The sequence below is a fragment of the Syzygium oleosum genome, unplaced genomic scaffold, assembly GCF_021117445.2.
Source record: "Syzygium oleosum isolate NSW1041296 unplaced genomic scaffold, Sole_v2.1 Sole_v2.02, whole genome shotgun sequence".
Classification (NCBI taxonomy): Eukaryota; Viridiplantae; Streptophyta; class Magnoliopsida; order Myrtales; family Myrtaceae; genus Syzygium; species Syzygium oleosum.
In genome coordinates this window covers 15,078,167-15,098,072 of record NW_026607486.1, presented here as the reverse complement: position 1 = coordinate 15,098,072, position 19,906 = coordinate 15,078,167, and the positions used below count along the sequence as shown (strand labels likewise).

The 19,906-nt window shown below is 39.5% G+C and overlaps 1 protein-coding gene across 1 annotated transcript; it reads left to right on the top strand.

Moving 5' to 3' along the window:
• The first annotated feature begins 6,522 nt into the window (after positions 1-6,522).
• Positions 6,523-10,169, top strand: LOC115686874 (MLP-like protein 34). Its single transcript, XM_030612290.2, has 2 exons — positions 6,523-6,739; positions 7,974-10,169. The coding sequence occupies exons 1-2, from the start codon at positions 6,562-6,564 to the stop codon at positions 8,240-8,242; spliced, it is 447 nt and encodes a 148-aa protein (XP_030468150.1). The 5' UTR covers positions 6,523-6,561; the 3' UTR covers positions 8,243-10,169.
• The last annotated feature ends 9,737 nt before the right edge of the window (positions 10,170-19,906 follow it).

Below are 19,906 nucleotides of genomic sequence, written 5' to 3'. Positions count from 1 at the left end.
TTTGTGAGCTATGACTGAGTTTTAATAGCAAGTAGTTAAGTGTATAAGTAGAACAGCAGTGCTTGTATCCTGATAGTGTGATCAATCATGTAAAATGAACAACACTTGCCAGTTATAACTTGCAATGCTGATTACTAGTGGATTCCAGCCTGATTGTGGCTGTTAATCTTGAGAGTGGATGTAGGCTTGGGGATAAAGCTGAATTACTATAAAACTCAGTGTGTTATCTTCTATCTCACTCTATTTACATACTAGCATCATATATGCTGACTTGCATCTAACACCATCAGGTGTGCTGATGGTTTGGTATCCGCGAAAGTTTATTATTATCTTCGTTCAACCTATTCAACCCCCCCTCTAGGTTGTATTGTTAGCCCCATTGGTATTAGAGCATCGTCGCTTGTTATTAAAAGTGTTTTACTTCTGAGCATAAAGATCTTGTTATGGCTAACTTTACAAGAGATGTTTTTACTAATTCCATTTGTTGATGATCCATTTTTTAAACTCAAGATTTTTGAAATTACTTTGTTGCTTTTAAAGATTTCTTTGTTTTGAATCGAAGTCTACTGTTGACACCTAAATTTTTGTGACTCAGTTACTCGTTCATTGCATAAAAATTAAGAATCGATCTCGGCCCTTAGACAAAAAAAATATTAGTTAAATTGCATATAGATTAGGAGCATTTACATCAGTAATTAGGCTAATCTAGTTGCATTTGCATTGGACCGACGGATGGACTTAAGTGAATGGTTTTGAGCTTAATTGATTGGACTTAGCCCAAAAGATTAAATATTTGTCCAAGCCCATTGAATACATATATGGCCGAAATATGCATTATAGAGCAAGTTAGAATAATTGAATTATTGAATTATTAAATAATATACTTGGAAGATAATTCATATTATTCTATGAATATTCAGCTAGAGGAAATAATCAGAAAATTGCCTAAGTTGAATATCAGAATTAGAAAATAATATATCTTAACTTTTGCAAGATAATCCTGGTTAACTTTTATAAATAGATGTGTTAGGGTTCACAATCGAAAGGGCCACACACAATGAACACACGGCCACACAATTGAGAGAAAAAATCGTGAGTGAGAGCATACAGAGAGGAGGTGCAGCACGTCCAAGAAGTGAAAAGAGAGGAGAGTGGGGGCCACAAAAGAAGTGAAAAGAGAGGAGAGTGGGGGCCACAAAATTGAAATACACGGCCACAATCGAGAGACACGTTCAGAGAGAACGTGAAGAAGAGGAAAAGCCAGAGAAAAGTCAAAGAGAGAGGGACGGCTAGAACACGAGAAAGAGAAGAGGTTTCGTCTTCAAGCCTGGCCACCTTCAACGGCCGTGCCCAAGTTCTCGTACCAGCAAAGCCACTGCTGCAACCACCACTTGGAACGTCGTTCAGCTGCCGACTATGCCGCCTGCTCGTGTTGCTCATACAGTCGCCTGCGCACCATTGACGTCGTTGTTCTGATTCGCGACGACCCGCTCTCCATCTCGTGAAGGTTCAGTCCAACGACAACATTGCTGTGTTCCTGTTCGTGCTGTGATTTGCTACTTCCATGGACACCACCTGCTGAACTGGTGCTTGTATCAGCCCGCGACCAGTTATCCTCGACCCCAAAATTGCAAGCCGACAATTCAGTTGGTCCCAGTCTCGTCCGACGCTTCGGCTTGCTGTTTTATTGTTCTTACCACACCCGAGTTTTATTTTACAGGATCTCTCGAGGCTGGTCTAATGTTGATTGAGTCAATATTCTTCATCCAAGCAAAGTCCACTTTGCAAATATCCTTGTGGAACTGTCCATGCTGTTGTCAACGTAAAAGCCCTCTCACAACCGAGCACTTACAAACGTGAGTCCTACCGAGAGCTATCGCCACCGCGCGTCCCCTATCAGCACCACGTCCTTCCAGCAATCCAAGTGCTTCATTGAATAATCCAAGTGAACTTCACCACCACAGTCGGCCACAGCAATTCGCCGGTCCAAACTTGGAAAGCAAATATTCGAATTAGGTAAAAAGCTCATCTAATTTGACTTTAGAGTATATTGCTTCCTTATTTGAAATATTGCAATTTTATGCGAATCTTCAAGTAATATTATTGTATCCATGGAATTCCCGAGTATCCTTAAAGTCAGGAAATACATAACGTGTTATGGTTGACAATCCAATCTCCTGCTCGAGATATGATTCGTGATCGCACGGAAAATTGTCAATCCGATCTCCCGCCCGAGATACGATTTGTGATTGTGTGGAAAAATTGGCCAATCCGATTTCATGCCCGGGATATGATTTGTCAATCTATCGTTTCTAAATTTAAATGGATATCGGTAATATTTTGTGATATGGTGTCGTTTGATTGCTATTTCTTTCTATCTTTGTTTTGATTTGATTTGAATCTCCCAAAAAGATTTGATAGGATCAAGGTAAGTTTTTTTAAATAGATTGCATGCTTTTATAGGGTTTATCTAGTTAGGATAACATTCCGATTTAAATTAGTATTTGGCCTAGTTTAATTCCTAAAATGAATTGGATAATATCTTGCACTAGATAATAAATTTTCATTATTTTCTAATGCCGAATTTCATGAAAAAATACCCAAAATAAACATGTGCATGTCATATTAGAGTAGTTACATATTAATTAATTCTCGTCATTAGAAATTTCACGTCTAGGTTCATTTTCATGCCATATTAGAGATAGTGCATTTAATTGTTGTCAGAATTAGGACATTTAGGTAAATCGCATGTCGCATGTCATGTTAGACTAGTAGCATGCATTGCATATAGTTTAATTTTCACTAAATAAGAGAAAACTCCAAAAAATACATTGAATGGAATTGCGTGTTAATTAGAAATCATATTAGGATTGTCAATGTGATTTTCTAACTAACATTGCGGGTGCTTTCGTTACTTTGAGGTAAGTCCCTATCTTGCAGTTTATTTATTGCTTTGCATTATTGAGTGTTATATTATTGATTGCGCATCCGCATGATCACCTCGCATGTTAGTGGATAAGTTTAAATCAATCCAAGCTGCTTGCAAATATTTTTTTGAAATAAAAGAGAAAAGGTACCGAAAGGGCATTAGAGTAATCTAGTGTAATCAAGTCCCCAAATCCATAATCTCTGATTAGTAGGAGTAAAGTAATTCTCCCGATACTTTACTTGGGTTTCTAATCGACCCACTAAAAAATAGATTAGTGGCGACTCCTGATTGAAACGATTTGTATGTTAAGAACTTGAACCTTAAGTCGCGAATTTGTAGGGCTTGGGAGGGCCCGAGTTAGGCTTAGACTTAATAATCCATTAGCCGAACCCCTAGGTGGTGCACTGCGGGAGGTTTAGGTCGCGACATCTACCAAATTTGTATTTTGAAAGTATTAAAGATCATCTATCAAAATTTCACAAACTCTCCTTCTTGCCTTTGAAAGATTTTTTTGATTACTTTGATTAAGTTCTTTGGACAGAAGATTATTCATATTCAAATGGGCAATCTTACTTTCTAGTAATGTTACTTATGAGGATTCTTCTTAATGAAATTGTTTAATCTCGGAGTCTTAAGATCGTCTTGTTCATTTCTCACCCTACACGATCTCCTTACAAGCAAGAGGAAAGACAATTGAAATTCTAGCTCGTCAATGTGTTCATCCACTTCCAATGGAATGAAAGGTGCAATACTGATGATGATGGTATCTACTGTGACGATAGCATTTAGACAGGGGAAGCAACATTGGTCTTATAAAAAATTCACATCAATTGTTGACATGTTGTCTCTCAATGCTTGTCTTTAAATAGAATTTCATGATATAATACTTTTATCTGCCGTCTCTTCTGTATTATCATGAATGCTAATTGTCTCAATTATTCCTTGATGACTATCGTGACTGGAGATATTGACATCTGCTTGTGTGAATTGTGGAAATCATCTTAGGAGATCCTTATATTTCCTTTGCAACATCATGCTTTTCATTATGATGATAAGGGAGAGAGAGACTGATTGTATGTATCTATGTTTCTTGATATATATTTGTTTATGCATATGATGTTCGATCCACTGAACACGAGCTTCATTGCACATTTTTTTTTTCTATTCGCCCTAGTATGTCGAATAGAGGAAGATATTAGATTGTGAGAAAATGAGATGGATTGCATATACATTATTAGCGCCTTTTATTATGACAAAAAGGGGGAGATATTAGATGAATATGCGCTTGTGTTTATAGGAGTATTAAGTCATATGATGGATGTTTATTCCTATTTGAAATTTACGCGATTTAGTAATTGTATGCTTACTATGCCCTGATATGAATTCTTATTTTTGGCAAGATAAGCAAATATGTTTTACTTTTTACGCACTCAGATTCAATATCTTTTATTGTGTGTTAAGACATCTACATATTCAGAAGATTATTTTGTCATCATAAAAAATGGGGAGATTGTTGGAAAAATTCCCTACGTGGTTTTGACGACGACAAAAACAATAAAATGCTACTAATGTGTGTATTGGTTGTGTATTACTAGGTGATATATACACAAGCCGCAATGCAAATTGTGTCGTAATCAGTATCAGGTGTGATGCTGAGTGCTCAGTCACAATTGAGAATGCTTTGCCGATATCGAAGGATCACTGCCGATATCAAGCGTGAACAAGGGAGATACCTACAAGCTTGAAGAATCTCTACAAAGGTGAACAAGCTGAAAGGACCTTGATCGAGGGAGAATAAGTCTAGAAGAACGAGGATGTTCGTGATAGCTTGGAAGGACCAAGATAAGGTGAACAATTGGATGGACCAGTAATGGTGAACAAGTCTAGAACTGTGATGTTCGTTGAAACTTGGAAGGACCGCGCTTGTGAAGGTGAACAACTTGGTAGAATCATGATTCCAATATGCTTGGAAGAACTAGAAGATAGAAGAGCAAATCGCCATCGGGATAGCAGATTGCTAGTTAGAGCAGTTTTCTTCAAATGAGGTGGAAGACACTGACAATGCCGATGATCCAGTGAGTTGAATGAAGACGAGGAATTAGCAATGATACTAATGTCCTTGGAAGTTTTTGTACGCTAAAGAAATCAAAAGAATCATTGGATGATTGATTGGATATCATTCCACAGGATTTCATCAGTGTGCAACATTAACAGACTACTGATAATCTGCAATCTTGATTATCGGTAAGGGACAATGTAGATATCGAGTCCTAGAGGGTGATGGTCATTTGCTCGGCTGATGGGAATGTTGATCAAGATGAAATTATCCGTTACAAAAGCTTAGAATTTGCATCAAGAACACTATCAGAGCAGTTATGGCAATTCTGATAGGAGACAGACACTGAGAGGAGCAGTCCGACTGGTTTGAGAAACTGCCACTATTAGAGAGAGCTAATCTGATGCTAGCAACGGTAGAACCAATGGCTACTTCATGGAGTTGAGTGGGAAACGGTCATCTAAGGATTGGAAGACTATATATACTCAATACAAGAGAAGTAGTGAGGTTGGGAGAGTGAAATGAACAAACCAAGTCTATAACTTTGAGTCTTCTTCTTTGTTCTGTTGTTAGTAGCTGTGATGCTGATTATATCTTTGTGAGCTGCGACTGAGTTGGAAAACCACCGAGATTGCAGGAAAAATCACCCAAGGCTAGATGTTGATTATTAACGTCCTTGGGAAATCACCAACCTGATGTTAAACGCTGCAGAAGTAGGCTGGTACTTCACGGACGCAACGGCAAGGCTAGAAACGCGCTAGTGATGCTCGGGTTGGTGCTTGCCGAGGGTTGCTGGTGGTGATGGATAAGCATTAGCCGTCAAGCGATGCGGAGGCACAACAAATTACGTGTTAAGACATCTGCATTTTTAGAAGATTATTTTGTCATCATAAAAAATGGGGAGATTGTTGGGAAAATTCCCTACGTGGTTTTGACGACGACAAAAACAATCGGATGCTATTAATGTGTGTACTGGTTGAGTATTATCGGGTGATATATACACAAGCTATAATCCAAATTGTGTTGTAATCAATATCAGGTGTGATACTGAGTACTCAGTCACAATTAGGAATGTTATGCCGATATGGAAGGATGAGTGCTCAGTCACAATTAGGAACGTTATGCCGATATGGAAGGATCACTGTTGATATCAAACGTGAACAAGGTATTGGTCATAAAGATATTTACAAGCTAGAAGGATCTCCACAAAGGTGAACAAACTGGAAGGACCTTGATCGAGGGAGAACAAGCCAAGAAAAACGGGGATATTTGTGATGACTTGGAAGGACCAAGATAAGGTGAACAGGGATGGACCTTAGTGATGGTCAACAAGTCTAGAACTGTGATGTTCATTGAAGCTTGGAAGGATTGCGCTTGTGAAGTGAACAACTTGGTAGAATCATGATTGCTAATATGCTTGGAAAGATTATAAGATAGAAGAGCGGATCGCCATCGGGACTAACCAAAGGCCTAAGCATTTCTATAAACTGGCCCATTTGTACAGTCTAGTTACAACATACACTTTCTCTGCGTAGTTTCTTAACCTTGTTTATTTCCAAGAGCAAAAGGAGAGAATATGGGGCAATTGAAGCGTCAACTGGAGTTGAAATCATCAGCTGAGAAGGTATATGATATCTACCGGAACAAATGCTTCGTCTTCGAAAAAATCATGCCTCTAGTGTTTCCGAAAGTGGAATTGGTCAGCGGCCAATGGAACTGTGTGGGCTCGCAAAGGCTGTGGACTTTTTTTGATGGTAGGTTAAAAAATTTGTCACTTAATCTAGCCACTTTAATTTTCATATCCCATATCATATCTATCTCTTCTTTCTTTCTCAATTAATTAGTTGTCTCGATGTATTGTTAATAAAAAAAATGATAATTTTCTCCTCATTCTTCTATTTTGTGATCGACAATTCGATCCAAAAACGATGCGATTGTCGTTGTTAATTCATCATCATGAGCACAGGAACTAAATCTAACACATAACGTCAGTGTCGAGCTTGAATCTTTCAGCTCGTGGAAGATCTTGACATTTCATTACTATTCCATGAGCTTTTGTTTGGGGACCTTGGGACAAAGCTTCGATTAATGATCACTATATGCAGAGTCTTTACTGGTTTCTAAGTTGAGGTGGCGAGAGGACACGCATGTATTAAGCTTGTGGTAAATACTTCATGCATGAACATAATGTGTAGTCCGACTGAACTGGAGTCATATGTTAATTTAAGGATTAGTAAGTATTGATGATTTTTCACCACCTTTAAATGGGACTTGGCACATGCCATTTCTAAAGTACTTTTTCTTACTTGATCTATTCAAGTAAACCTAGCAAAGATACATGTGTGTTGCATGTGAGGAATGTCCTGAATTCAAAGGTTTGAAATGTGTACTTCATTTTTAGAAGAAAAGGAAACTTCTTTGTATCAAATTTTATTATCTGTGTATGGACGATGGAAAAAGAGTCTTAGATCTTTCTCTTTCATTATCTTTTCTTTTTCTTTTCTAGCTTTGTGCTTAAAGATTGAAAGGAACCAATGAATTAAAGTCCTGAATTGAGTTTCCAGTTGAAAAGAGTAAAATTGGAAATTTTTTAACAAACCTGAGATAGGAAAGTTGTAAGTCATGGATCACTAGATTGCCCAAAGACGGTGTTAGGAAATATTAACACATTCTTAATAAAGTTGAAGGCTAATTTGGTGAATTAACTTAAAAGGGTGTGTTTTAGCCACACAAAAAAAAGATGTGAAAATAGCACCACCAATACCTACCACAAATTTATATAGTGTTTTAGAATATCAATAATTAAACTTAAGCACCTTTCGAACAAAACTATTATAAATGGTTTAAGATGAACCTTTCGACCAGCTCCAAGACTGAAAGCGGCAATATAATTCACGAGCAATGAAACTCTCTAGTTTTATTATTCGAAACCCTAAACAAAATATTGCTCACTGAGATTTTTTTTCAAAAAAAAAAAAAATACCGCAGTTAACTGCGGAATCTGGAAGGACACTGTGGAAGCCATTGACAATGAGAAGAAGTCCATCACATGGACTTTGTTGGACGGTCCAGTGCCGAAGGCACGCTACGAGAGCCTGAAGGTGGAGTACCAGTTCACTGCCAAGGGCCAAGGCTGCACGGCGACAGCGGTTCTGACTTTCGAGAAGAAAAGCAATGATTTTCCCGATCCCGTTAAGTATATGGACTTCATCCATGCGATGTTCCTGGTAGTCGATGCCCACCATCTCGCGCAGTAAAAAATATGCGCTTAAAATGGTAAATCGATAGATTTGAGGGAAAATATACTACGTGTGGTTAAGTAGTCAATAACATGCTTTGGGAGCATGGAAAAGGACGATGTTTATTTGCCTACTAAGTGTGTAATCATCCACCAATGCAGTGTTGTACTCCTAATTAGACAATATAATATAAGTAGTGCTTTGTGTGTCTAAGTTCAGCCAGTTGTGTTTGCTGAAAAAATTCTTGCACGTGGTATAATAATTCCATATATTTCGTGGCCTGAAATTTGCTTTCTAGTGCATGAAAGAACGGACGATAGATAGACCGAAACGTTCAAAACGAGTGATGAAAATTTACCACACAATATAAAGTAAAAGAGATGCATACAATATAAATATAGTGGAGGTAGGTTTATAGTAGTCGAGTTACGAAATCTTGCGTGAAAATTAGGTGCATAACACAAGCTCAACTCCTCAAATCACCAAGATCAAATAAGACGTTCACGTCATTTAGACCGTCCACCTAGATTTCAACTCGCGTTTTACAAGATCCTTGAGATTAGTGAGGCTTTTCATGAAATTTGAACTCTAGCCCTACACAACTCTGGCCTATTATCGTTAGTTTGGGCTAAAGCTTGGGCACAAATATTTTTAGCCAGCCAGGGCGAAATCAACACTAGTGAGCTTTGGGGGCCTCCTTTACGGGGCAAGCATGATGCTTTCAATGCACATTTCTAGGGTTTTTCTTTCTTATTTTTTTGTGATAGGCAAGTATGGACAACATCTTTCTAGACCCAAAGTCAGGCTCGGACCTATGATCCTGGATTTTATGCAAGGAGCCTGGCCCGAACCTGTCTTGCTCAGCTCATTGATCACCTCTAGCCAGTCACAATACATCAAGAGAAGTGGCGGATTTTATAGGTATTGTATGACCGAAACGATTAATTCTTGCAGATGCTGATTTGGGCGGATTCAACAGTTTCCAGTTTTCTCTTTGATTCCTCCCAGAATTTGACCCATTAAAACGGATGGTGGTGTGACTGATTAACGAGGATCTGTGAAATGCAGGTACAGCAACCCCGGCCAATGTTGGGTAGCCAAGGAACAAAGCCGTGAATTGACATGTTCAAGAAAGATTAAGTTAGGGCTTTCCCCAGATGTAGATCATGGCATTGATTCTCACCCTTCATGTAATTGCGCCCTCTTCAGCATAATCACTAGGTAAATCCATTGCGATCATTGTGACTGGTGTTACTTTTAAGATTTGCTTTCTTTTAAGTCGTTAAGTGAAACCGGAGGTGTCGGACATATAAAAGTTAACATAGGTGCGACAAGCTGGTAAATGCTCTCCGCCTGAGAAAATCACATCATAATACATGGCACACCATATGGTAAACATTTGTCACCTAAGAAATCCATCTTAAAATACACCGCGACTCGCCACTGAATGGAATCCACCAATGAAACTCCAATCCAAGACTTCAATTCCAGAAAATCATTGAAACTATCATTTTTTTCTCGAGAAAATGTTAATAGGGGTTTATATAGACAACTTGGAACAGCCCTCTAGGTTAGGCAAATTCCAAGACACTAACATTTCAATTTGCAAGATAAAAGACCAATAACCCCTGGACAAAACATAAATAAGAACATTGACTCTGGACTCAAATGATCTAGAAACTAAATGCAATGCACGTGACTCAACAAATAAAATATTAAGATAAATCATTCTCGGATTCCCTGAGTAGCATTAACTATTTTGGCAAATTTTTTGGGGAATCTCTAAATTTGCTTGAAACTTGATTCATTGAAAACTAGATACATAGGGCTTTCCAACTACTATAATATTTGACCAAATTGAAATACGAAAAGTCACTCAAACATCACATGAAAGTAATCCAGACAGTTTAGCCAGTAGAGATACACTTAACCGAGCTCCAAATAATTTTGCATTGACTATTAGATAAGCCTTAATCTTCTCGAGATGATCCTTCGTCATCAAACTTCAATTACCGAAATCTTAAGCCTATGAATTGTCGGGAAAATTTCTTCTGGTGTTTTAGATCCATATGTAAAGAGTATCTCCATGTATCAATGTACTCGGGCGGATTCATATGGGAACTGGAGGGGTCTCCGGCTTCCAATTTTCTCAAATTATGTTTTTTTTTTTTTGGTAAAGGTAAGTGTATATATAACTTTCTCAAACACCAAATACAAGCTAAAGCTCAAACCAAGTCCTGACCCTATTAGGACATAACCTGTCCATATAGGGTCAAGAGAGGTCCAGCAAGACTATACAAGAGAGAAGGGACACCCCAGGGCCCGAATGAACAAGAGGGGGAAGAAGGCCACCCAACAAGGCTAACCAAAAGACCTACAAACAACAAAGCAGGTACAAGCCAAAGGAACACGGAAAGCTCAACCACAAAAACATAAAGGAAACAAGGGAAAGCTATACAAAGGAATGCCAACCCAGCCCATTTAAGAAAAAATGGATGGTGAGAGCCCCCAACTCCTTTGTAATCTCCTATTCAATGGTGTGTCTGCAACTCTTCCAAGGGTTGAGGCTTTATCCTTCACCACTTTGATCATATGATTGCGTATACCAGGGATGAAAGTACTCTTGTTTCGGAAAATAGAGTTGTTTCTTTCAGTCCATATTATATGACAAAGGGCTCCAAATGAGAACCTGGAGAGACGATGAGCAAATGATGATCCTCCACAAACCTTCATTGCCCATGTTATATGCTCATGCCATGGCCGGTTACGCCATGGAAGATAGCATTTAGTTGCCCAAAAAAACGCCAAGCTTCTTGTAATGGAGCACTGAAAGAAGAGGTGATTGATTGAGTCCGGAGTAGTACCACAAAACGCACATAGAGCGGAATCAATCTTGCTATTATGAATAAGCGCAGTCTGTGTAGGCAATCTACCAAGGGAAACTATCCATAGAAGAAAGGAGTGGCGTGGAGCAAAATGATGATCCCATATGAAGGAATGCCACTGAGCGGGGAGTCCCTTTCTTCTTATATGGTTCCAAGCTATCGCCACCGAGAAGGTAGAGGATGGTTGAGGAGCCCAGATCAGCTCATCTTCAATGTCATCCTCAAAAATAGGTGGAGGTTCCGTCCAATTCAATATAGTATCCAAAGTATGTGACTGCTGCCATACTGAGTCATAAAAGGCCCGAACAGACGTGTCCCGGGGAATACGAGACTGATAAATGTCCGCATCACTGAACAGAAGGTATAGGGGGCCTTTGTCGTGCCACCAATCAAACCACCATGAGACCGACCGACCATGACCAATTTTCCATCGAAAAATAGTCCGAGCAGAGTCTCGTAGGTCAAGGATTTTCTTCCACGTCCAGGAACAAAAAGTGGGCTTAGAAACAATCCAGAAGTTAGAGCTTTTTATGAAGTTCGAGTGTATCCACTTGCACCACATGGACTCCTTATCGGTGAAAAGAAGCCATATGTGTTTGAGCATCATAGCTCTATTATATTCAGTAAATTTCTCAAAAACATTCACATGTTCATCCCTAAATCTTGGCCCCATCAAATTATCTAATCTCTTCACATTTCAAAAATTAAGGAAGTATTTACTAGGAATTTTTAACAAAAAGTCCTTTCAAATTTAAGAGTTATATTTTACAAAAATGATGCATTTAATTGTGAAATACGAGGAATGATGAGTAATAATTTCCAGACTTGAGAAATAATGCTTTAGCATAGTTGGAGCGATTGAACTTTGCTATTAGGTCTATCTCCATTTGTAACATTAACTACCAATTGACAACTTTCACACTATTGACATAATATGAGAGATTCTTTACGACAGAATTCCAATGTCTCAATAATCCTAGAAAGTCAAAAACTAGTGACGTAGGGTGAAATGTCAAGAGCTATTGTCCTAATTTACTATACTTATCTGTTCATGGATTATGTTGGTGAAATATGCAAATTTGGCTCTTGCGAACATTACACAGCTTTAAAAGAAGACATTTAGAATGGAGTAATTTATAGGGCACATGAATGTGCGCGCCTCAAGCAAGTATCGCTTAAACTTAAACTCTAGGTTCCGTTCCGACTAGGGGTGTGCAACCGGACCGGGTTTACCCGAGAACCGGACCGGCCCACCTGGAAAACAGGTCCGGGAATCGGTTCTTGTTTGAACCGGTCCGGGAACCGGTTCTATATTTTTGGAACCGGTTGGAACCGGCCCGGTTTCCGGGTCTAGGTGAAAACCCACCCGGACCGGTTTTTAGAACCGGCTTGAAGTTACAGTAAAAACCCTAAATCAGACTCTCAATTCTCAGCCTCACTTCTCAGTCTCGAGTCTTGACTCTCTTCTTGCCCTTCTCAGTAAAAACCCACCCGCAAGAGCTCGTCGCCGGAGCTGCTCGCCGCTCGTCGCCGCGGCTTGGCTCGTCGCCACGGCTGCTCGCCACTCGTCGCCCACGGGGTGCTCGCCGCTTGTCGCCCGCGGGGTGCTCGCCGCTCGTCGCCGCGGCTTGGCTCGTCGCCGCGGCTGCTCGCCGCTCGTTGCCATGGGGTGCTCGCCGCTCGTCGCGGGGGGTGCTCGCAGCTCGTCGCCGCGGGGGGCTCGCCGCTCGTCGCCGCAGTTTATAGTCTTATGCTTGCAAACGGGTTTATAGTCTTATGCTTGCAATTTCGCAATGCTGTTGCTCAATACACCCGGCGAGAGCTGAGTTCAAGAAAAGTTCTAATTTTTTGCGCAAAGCAAGTCCCTTTTTCATGTTAATGAAAAGTAGGAAGGATCTGTGATGTGGTCGAGTTCAAACCTCAGGGACCCGCATTCTCCTTTCCTTATGATGAAGACTTGAAATCTTTTACCTTCAAACTGAAAGATGACATCTTTTAGCGTTTGCCCATGGCATAAAGTCGACGTTTGTAGATAGGCAACACCTGCGTTTTACATTTTCCTCACAGTAGACATGTATCCTTTAGGGGAGTAGCTGTTGGAGGATGCAGTCTGAAAGTTAAAGTCAACTTTTCAGATTTCCTGCTTATTGTTTGGGCCATTGTTCCTTCATCCTGATTATCTATTTTGTTTTACTCTTGCTATGATGTGAGAAAAGTTAAGATAGATAAGAAAAGATTATTGAAGCTGGAGTTTTGATTATGGGTATTTGCTTAGCTTGATTGCCTGTTTAGTGCGATATCAAACATAACTTCTGCAAACAGTACAAGTTGTGTTGTGAGCAAATTACCAGGTCAAGTTTCAAATGGTTGACTTAATTTTTGAAGATCTTTGGAATAACTGATTCTTCTCATGCAATCGTCTTAGTGGTCAGCTAAATGAGATGTAATTAGGTCGCTCCGTGCCACTTGGTTTTGGACATCCGCATGATTTTGGAAATAAAATAGAGTTAATCATTTTTCTTGTGCCCATTTACTATTTTTCATTTGCTGCTATGATTAAACAAGGGTAATAATGAAATCATTCAAACTTGATACTGGTCATCATTAATAAATTCAGACTTTAAGCTTGGATGGAATTGCAATATGAAGCAGATTATGTTATGGTTAATGTGGATGTCCATATAGCTGTAGAGTTCTTCGCACATGTCAATCTCAGCGAGCGGATCTTCTCTTTTTTTACTTTGTCATGATGCTGATGAAAGTGAGGAGCCCACGCAGTCCACTAGTGCAATTGCTCATGGTGAGGACTTTGCTGTTCTAATGACATCATTATTATATCTTTTGATAGTTTTTCGAAATTTTGAGCTTGGTTATACCATGCCCATGGTGGTTGATTGGTGTATATAATTTTTCTGAGTAGTTATTTTTGTTGAGAAAGTGGAATAATTATTGGCACTGATGCTTATATTGCATCACTGAAGTGGCTTACTGCTAAATTTTGTGCGCTTGTGAGCCTTAGAGCGTCTTATGCTTTTACCTAATCTTTAACACTGTCGATTTGATGCTGGAGGACAAATGTGATCTACTTTGGGACCTCTTTGTGGATTGTTTATTTTGCTTCGAATTTCTATAACCAGGAAAAGAAAAAAAAATAGGTTACTGGGTAGACCCTGAAACCGGACCGGAAAAACAGGGTAGGTTCCAAAACAGGATCTAGGGAAAACAGGGTAGGTTCGAAAATGAGAACCGGTTATAACAGGGTAGGTTCCAGGTTCCAGGTCTGGACCCTACCTACCCTGGAACCGATCACCCCTAGTTCCGACCGGCCAGTTTTCATACGGTTCATACATTGCGGTTGATTTTCTCTCCACCGCAAGATCTACAAACTAAGGTTGCCCATTTTGAATTGGACAGTTTTCCTTTTGGCTAAAATTAAGATAAGATCGTTGTAATATTAACGTGGAAAATATTGGGTCTTGCAAAAAAATCAACGAAAAATCACAAGAGTAATAAACGATGAACAATATCAACATTTGAGATTTACGTGGTTCAAGCCGAGAGTCGGAACCTATTCCGCGGGAAGAGCCAGCGACAAATAATTCACTAATAATCGGAAAATCAGAGTTACAATCGCTCAAACGCTTGAATGTTTCCCACGTAAATTAAGCCCAAACACATTATTTATAAATAAATAATTCAATTTGAATGTAAAGCTCACGGCACATCAGTACTCCTATCGTGTGGCTTGAAAAAAAGTAACAAAACTTCCAATAATACTCTGGCCAGCAACAACAAGCGTCTCAATCAATATAATGTGCGGCCAACATTCTTTTTTTTATTTTAAACGTCCACTGTACAGTTTTATTAAGAAGTCTAAGTCTTGATCAAACATTGGATAATTACGGAAAAACCACCGCCCCGAAAGAAATCCACCTACTTATTAAAAAAAAAGGAATAAGTATATTGAAATTCCAAAAACTTGGCACGAAAATGCAATCAAGTGCTAAAACTTATCGCGAAAGTGCAATTAAGTTTTAAAACTTTCAAAAAGTGCAATCAAGTCCCAGAACTTGTCACGAAAGTTCAATTAAGTCCTAAAACTTTTAAAGATTGCATTTTTTGACAAGTTTTAAGACTTAATTGCACTTTTCGAAAGTTTTAGAACTCAATTGCACTTTCGTGATAAGTTTTAAGACTTAATTGCACTTTCGTGCCAAGTTTTAAGATTTTCAATACGCTTATCCCAAAAAAAAGGGCACAATCTTTCAGGATTTTGTTAAAGATTTGGTTTAACGAACCAATCTATATCTTCCAAACAGGATGGACTGTCTATAAACTACTCGAATTCGAGACATGATTTAGGTCCGTTTGTTTCGTGGAAAACACTTTCCGAGAAAACACTTTCTTCATTTTCTGCCATTTGGTTTGCTTAGGAAAATGAGTCAACGGAAAATATTTTCCTAGTCAATGGAAAAAGTTTTCTTACGAAAGCTTAAATTCAGGAAAATGATTTCCTCTTTAAAAGAACTGGAAAACGTTTTCCGAAATATGACTATCTATCGGAGCTTGGACCCGAAATTCTACACTTGGGCACGAAAACTCCAACATTGGTTCCCGAGTCCCGACATTCAGGACCAAGTCTTGGTGGTCGGGCTCGAGACCTCGGTGTCCAGGGCCTAAGCCCCCGGCAACCACACCCGAGTCCATCGAGGCTGAGCTCGAACCCCTAGTGCCCGTACCCGATGCACCAGCACCCGAACTCGGGTCCATAAAGGCCATGCTCAGGTCCCCGATGCTCGAGCTCTAGTCCCGACCCTTCGGCCCGAATCCACAAAGGCCGTGCGCAGTTCCTCAGCGCTCGAGCTCGGGTCCTTAATTACTGAAATGATTGTTTTTATAAAAATATTTAATTAAAAAAATCGAATATTAATTAATTAATTAATTATTTTTAAAAATAATTTTTTATTATTTTTTTAAAAATAGAATTATTTATTATTTATTCTTTTCCTTTCTTTTCTTTCCTTTTCTTTTCTTTTTCTTTTTTTTTCTTTCTTCCTTTTTCTTTTTCTTCTTCCTCAAGCCGATCGCCGGCCACGGCGACAGCCGGTGAGCTCATGGCGACCTCTGGAGGCGAGGTCACGGTGGCCTCTGGCGGCGAGCCTCGAGCTTGCCCAAGATCGGCGAGATCGCGGCCTCTGGCGGCGAGCCTCGAGCTCGCCCGAGGACGGCGAGCTCACGGCTCATCGAATCCAGGAGAGCCCAGGCTTGGCCGAGGTCGGCCAGCTTGGGGCTCGCCCGATCTAGGCGAGCTTGGGCTCAGCCGAGGCTGGTGAGCTCGAGCTCGCTTGTAGCCGTTGCCGGCCAGTCTTGGCTGAGGAAAAAGAAAAGGACAGAAAAGAAAAAGAAAAGAGAAAAAAGAAAACTAAAAAATAATAAAAAAAATCCAATTTTTTCAATAAAAGAAAAGAAAAAATAAAAAGAGAAATAAAAAATAATTAAAAATTCGAGTTTTTAAAAAAAATATTAAAAATTTCGATTTTTTTTTTGCCTGGAATAAAATCATGAGATTAAAATTATTTTCTATTGAAATCCAAACATCAGAAAAGGATTTCCATCGTGTATCACCAAACAAAGGAAAACTAAGTGTACTCTTGAAAAATGATTTTTCAGAAAGTATTTTCCTTTATCATTGAGTTTTCCGCGAAACAAACGCACCAGAAAAAGGAGGTAAATCACACTTACCTTATATTAGTTCAATTCATCCATGGATCCAAGAAAAAGATTATCGATATTCCACGCGTCAATAATGTGGCCGATGCATAAGATATTTTTCCTAACACGAAGACCGATAACCAGTTTGAAATCGTGGCTCCTTAGCAAATTTTGATCTCATTAACTTTTTTACCCATTCCACTAGTTAGCTACATCAAAAATAAAATTTTTTGGTTGATCCTCTCGCTGAAGAGATTATCATGTCATCACACAGGTTCAAGTTATCCACCTAATTAAAGGGGCTAATTGGCGTCTTATGTTATCAATGCATGAAAAACTGTGATCAATGAAATATAAAGTTTTTTCTAGAATAGTGTCGCGACCTAAAAAAAATCGATTTTTCGATCTTAGGCTAATAGATTACTAGATCAATTAAATTAACTAACCTAGCTCGAGTTCTCCCAAACTCTACCAAATCGCAATTTAGGTCCAATTGTGAGCATGCAAATATTTTCTATGGGAGTCGCCACTAATCATTTAAGGTAGGTTGATTAGAAACCTAAATAAAATAGCGGGAGTACTATTTTATTTCTACGAACCAGAAATTATAAATTCGGGGACTTGGTTACGCTAGATTCCCTAACACCCTTTCGGTACCAATTTCAAGATAAATACTCAATTGGACAATTTTGATAAATCCTGACTTAGAGTTCAAAGGTGCAGAAATTTTTTTTTGATTTTTTATTTATTTAAATGAAAGCTAACCTATATGTAATGACGTGCAAAAATTGACATGTGATTAATGCAACCTAACATGCAAACTATATGTCATGCGACGACGTGATCTATTTCTAATGACGGGCATATTATTTTTTTTTGTATTTTTTCTTTAATGAAATTCGGAATTAAAAATGCCAATTATCTAAACATGCAATTTTAAACTAAAGAAATTAACCTATTCTAGAGTAATCTTTTTGGCATTTTTTTTATCAAAATTCGAAATTAAAATCAAGTAAAAAATATAACCGCTAAATCTTTCGAATTAAGTTTCGATCTGAAGCTTGACAGATCGATCCTAAAATTCGAAATACCCGCTATGGAAATAACTCTATCTAAGGCTTGATAGATAGATTTATTTCCACGTGTGCGGTTGCGGATTAGGAAATTTTCCTAATCGATCACATCTTGAAAAAATATTAGATATCTTAAATATCTTGGATATATTCAAAAGATTTTGAAAATTCTAAATTCTATCCAAATTTGAAAAGTAATAGATATCCAAGATTTCAAAAAAGGAAATAAAATCCTAATTGAAATAATGCTTATTATCCAAATATGCAAAATTAGATATCAATAAGCATAAATTAGGCAACCAAATATTCAAATCAAATCGGGATATGATAATTACCTGATTTGCAGATTTCTTTCCTAATTTGAATTTGTAGCGGATCGGGATTGCGGATCGGCGGTGCGTCGGGAGCGGCGGCGTGACGTCGGGAACAGTGGCGGCTAGCGACGGTGACACGACGGGGACGGCGGCGCGGCGAGTGTCTTCGAGCAGCGGCCAACAGGCGGGGACGGACGACTCTCCGGCGGCTGTGCAGCGAACAGCGGCAACACAGGCGGTGGGCTAACGGCGGTGCAGGGCAGCTCTGGCTGACGAGCGGCGGTGCAGGGCAGCTCTCCGACGGCTGTGCAGCGAGCAGCAGCGACACAGACGGGCGGAGCAGGGACGTCCAGGCGGCGGTGGCACCGGCGCGGCGGTGGTGTGCGACGAGGCAGCGGCAGGCAGGCGTGCAGCGGCGGTGGCACACGGCGGGAGACGGCAGCGCGCGGCAGGAGGCAGCGCAGGCGGGCGGTGGCGCGGCAGGCGCGCAGTGCGGCGCGGCGGGCGGTCTCCTTCTCTCTCTCTCTCTCTCTCACTCTTCTCAAAATTCTCTCGTATGTCTCTCTAAAAATCCGATCTGAAAAATTATGAGAGCCCCCTCCTTAATTATGAGACATAAACATATATTTATAATGTAAACATAGGTCAATTAGTCGAGCTTTCTAATCCTAATGGGCTTAGGTTTAGGCTTTAATTTAATTCTAAGTGGGCTGAATTAATTTGAGCTTTTCTTTAATTAAGCATAATGGGCTAATTTAAGCTCAAATTAAGACAACCAAGCCCTTTTGTGTGTGATTTTTGGCCCATGCTTTCCGAGTGAGCCGAGTCTCGTTCGGTGCCCGAGCTCGATTTACGTGATGAATTTTAAGCTCGCTTACCACCGCCGATCCGATGCGAAATGCAGTTAATCTATATGAGCCTAAACTTTATGCTATGCAATTTGTAATATTTTTGTTCAGGGATTAAAATTTAATCCCTAATTTTCTATGTAATTAATCACTAAATGATGCGCCGAAATTTAGGTGTCAACAAATAGATTCATATCATTAATGTGTTGACATTTCTTCCTTAGGTTCCCCACATAGCTAGTGCTTCGTTAGCTCTAAATAATGGACATATATGTGTCATATCTAGTGCTTCCTTAGGGAGGACTTGCAATTATTTTGCAGGTATTTGGACGCCTCACCATGTATAGATCACGTTCTATGGACCGTAAAGCTAGAACCATATAGAAATTAATGATTCGTTTGGCGAGACCGTAGGTATGCACTTAAAATATGATTGATTTGATATGAGTGAATGGAATTGAGCTTCGCTTATCACGTGGAAAGCACAATAAATAGTACGTGGTAATGACTTATACATCGTCCTAGTGTTGTCCTATTTAGGATTTTTGCGTGAATCACATGTTATGGAAGCCCCGAGATAGTCAACAAGGACAATTCTTCAATTGTCACATAAATATGGTGACATTGAGACATGCCACGCATAGATTCCTCAAAACTGGACACGCATATTAGGCCATGCTATATCTGATGATCCCAGTCTTAGTCTCCAATGAGAAACCTAACTTTGACGTTTCTAATTGATTCAATGACGACCACAAAGAGTGGGGCTCTAGGACATCAATTTTGTTCGTCACACTCAGGCTCTTGTTTACATCTTTTCAAGATGTAGAAAAGCAAAGTTTTGCTTTAT

Coding starts and splice junctions, on each gene's coding strand:
- LOC115686874 (XM_030612290.2), top strand. CDS start 6,562: ATGGGGCAATTGAAGCGTCAACTGGAGTTGAAATCATCAGCTGAGAAG. Junction 6,740..7,973: donor GCTGTGGACTTTTTTTGATG/GTAGGTTAAAAA, acceptor AAAATACCGCAG/TTAACTGCGGAATCTGGAAG.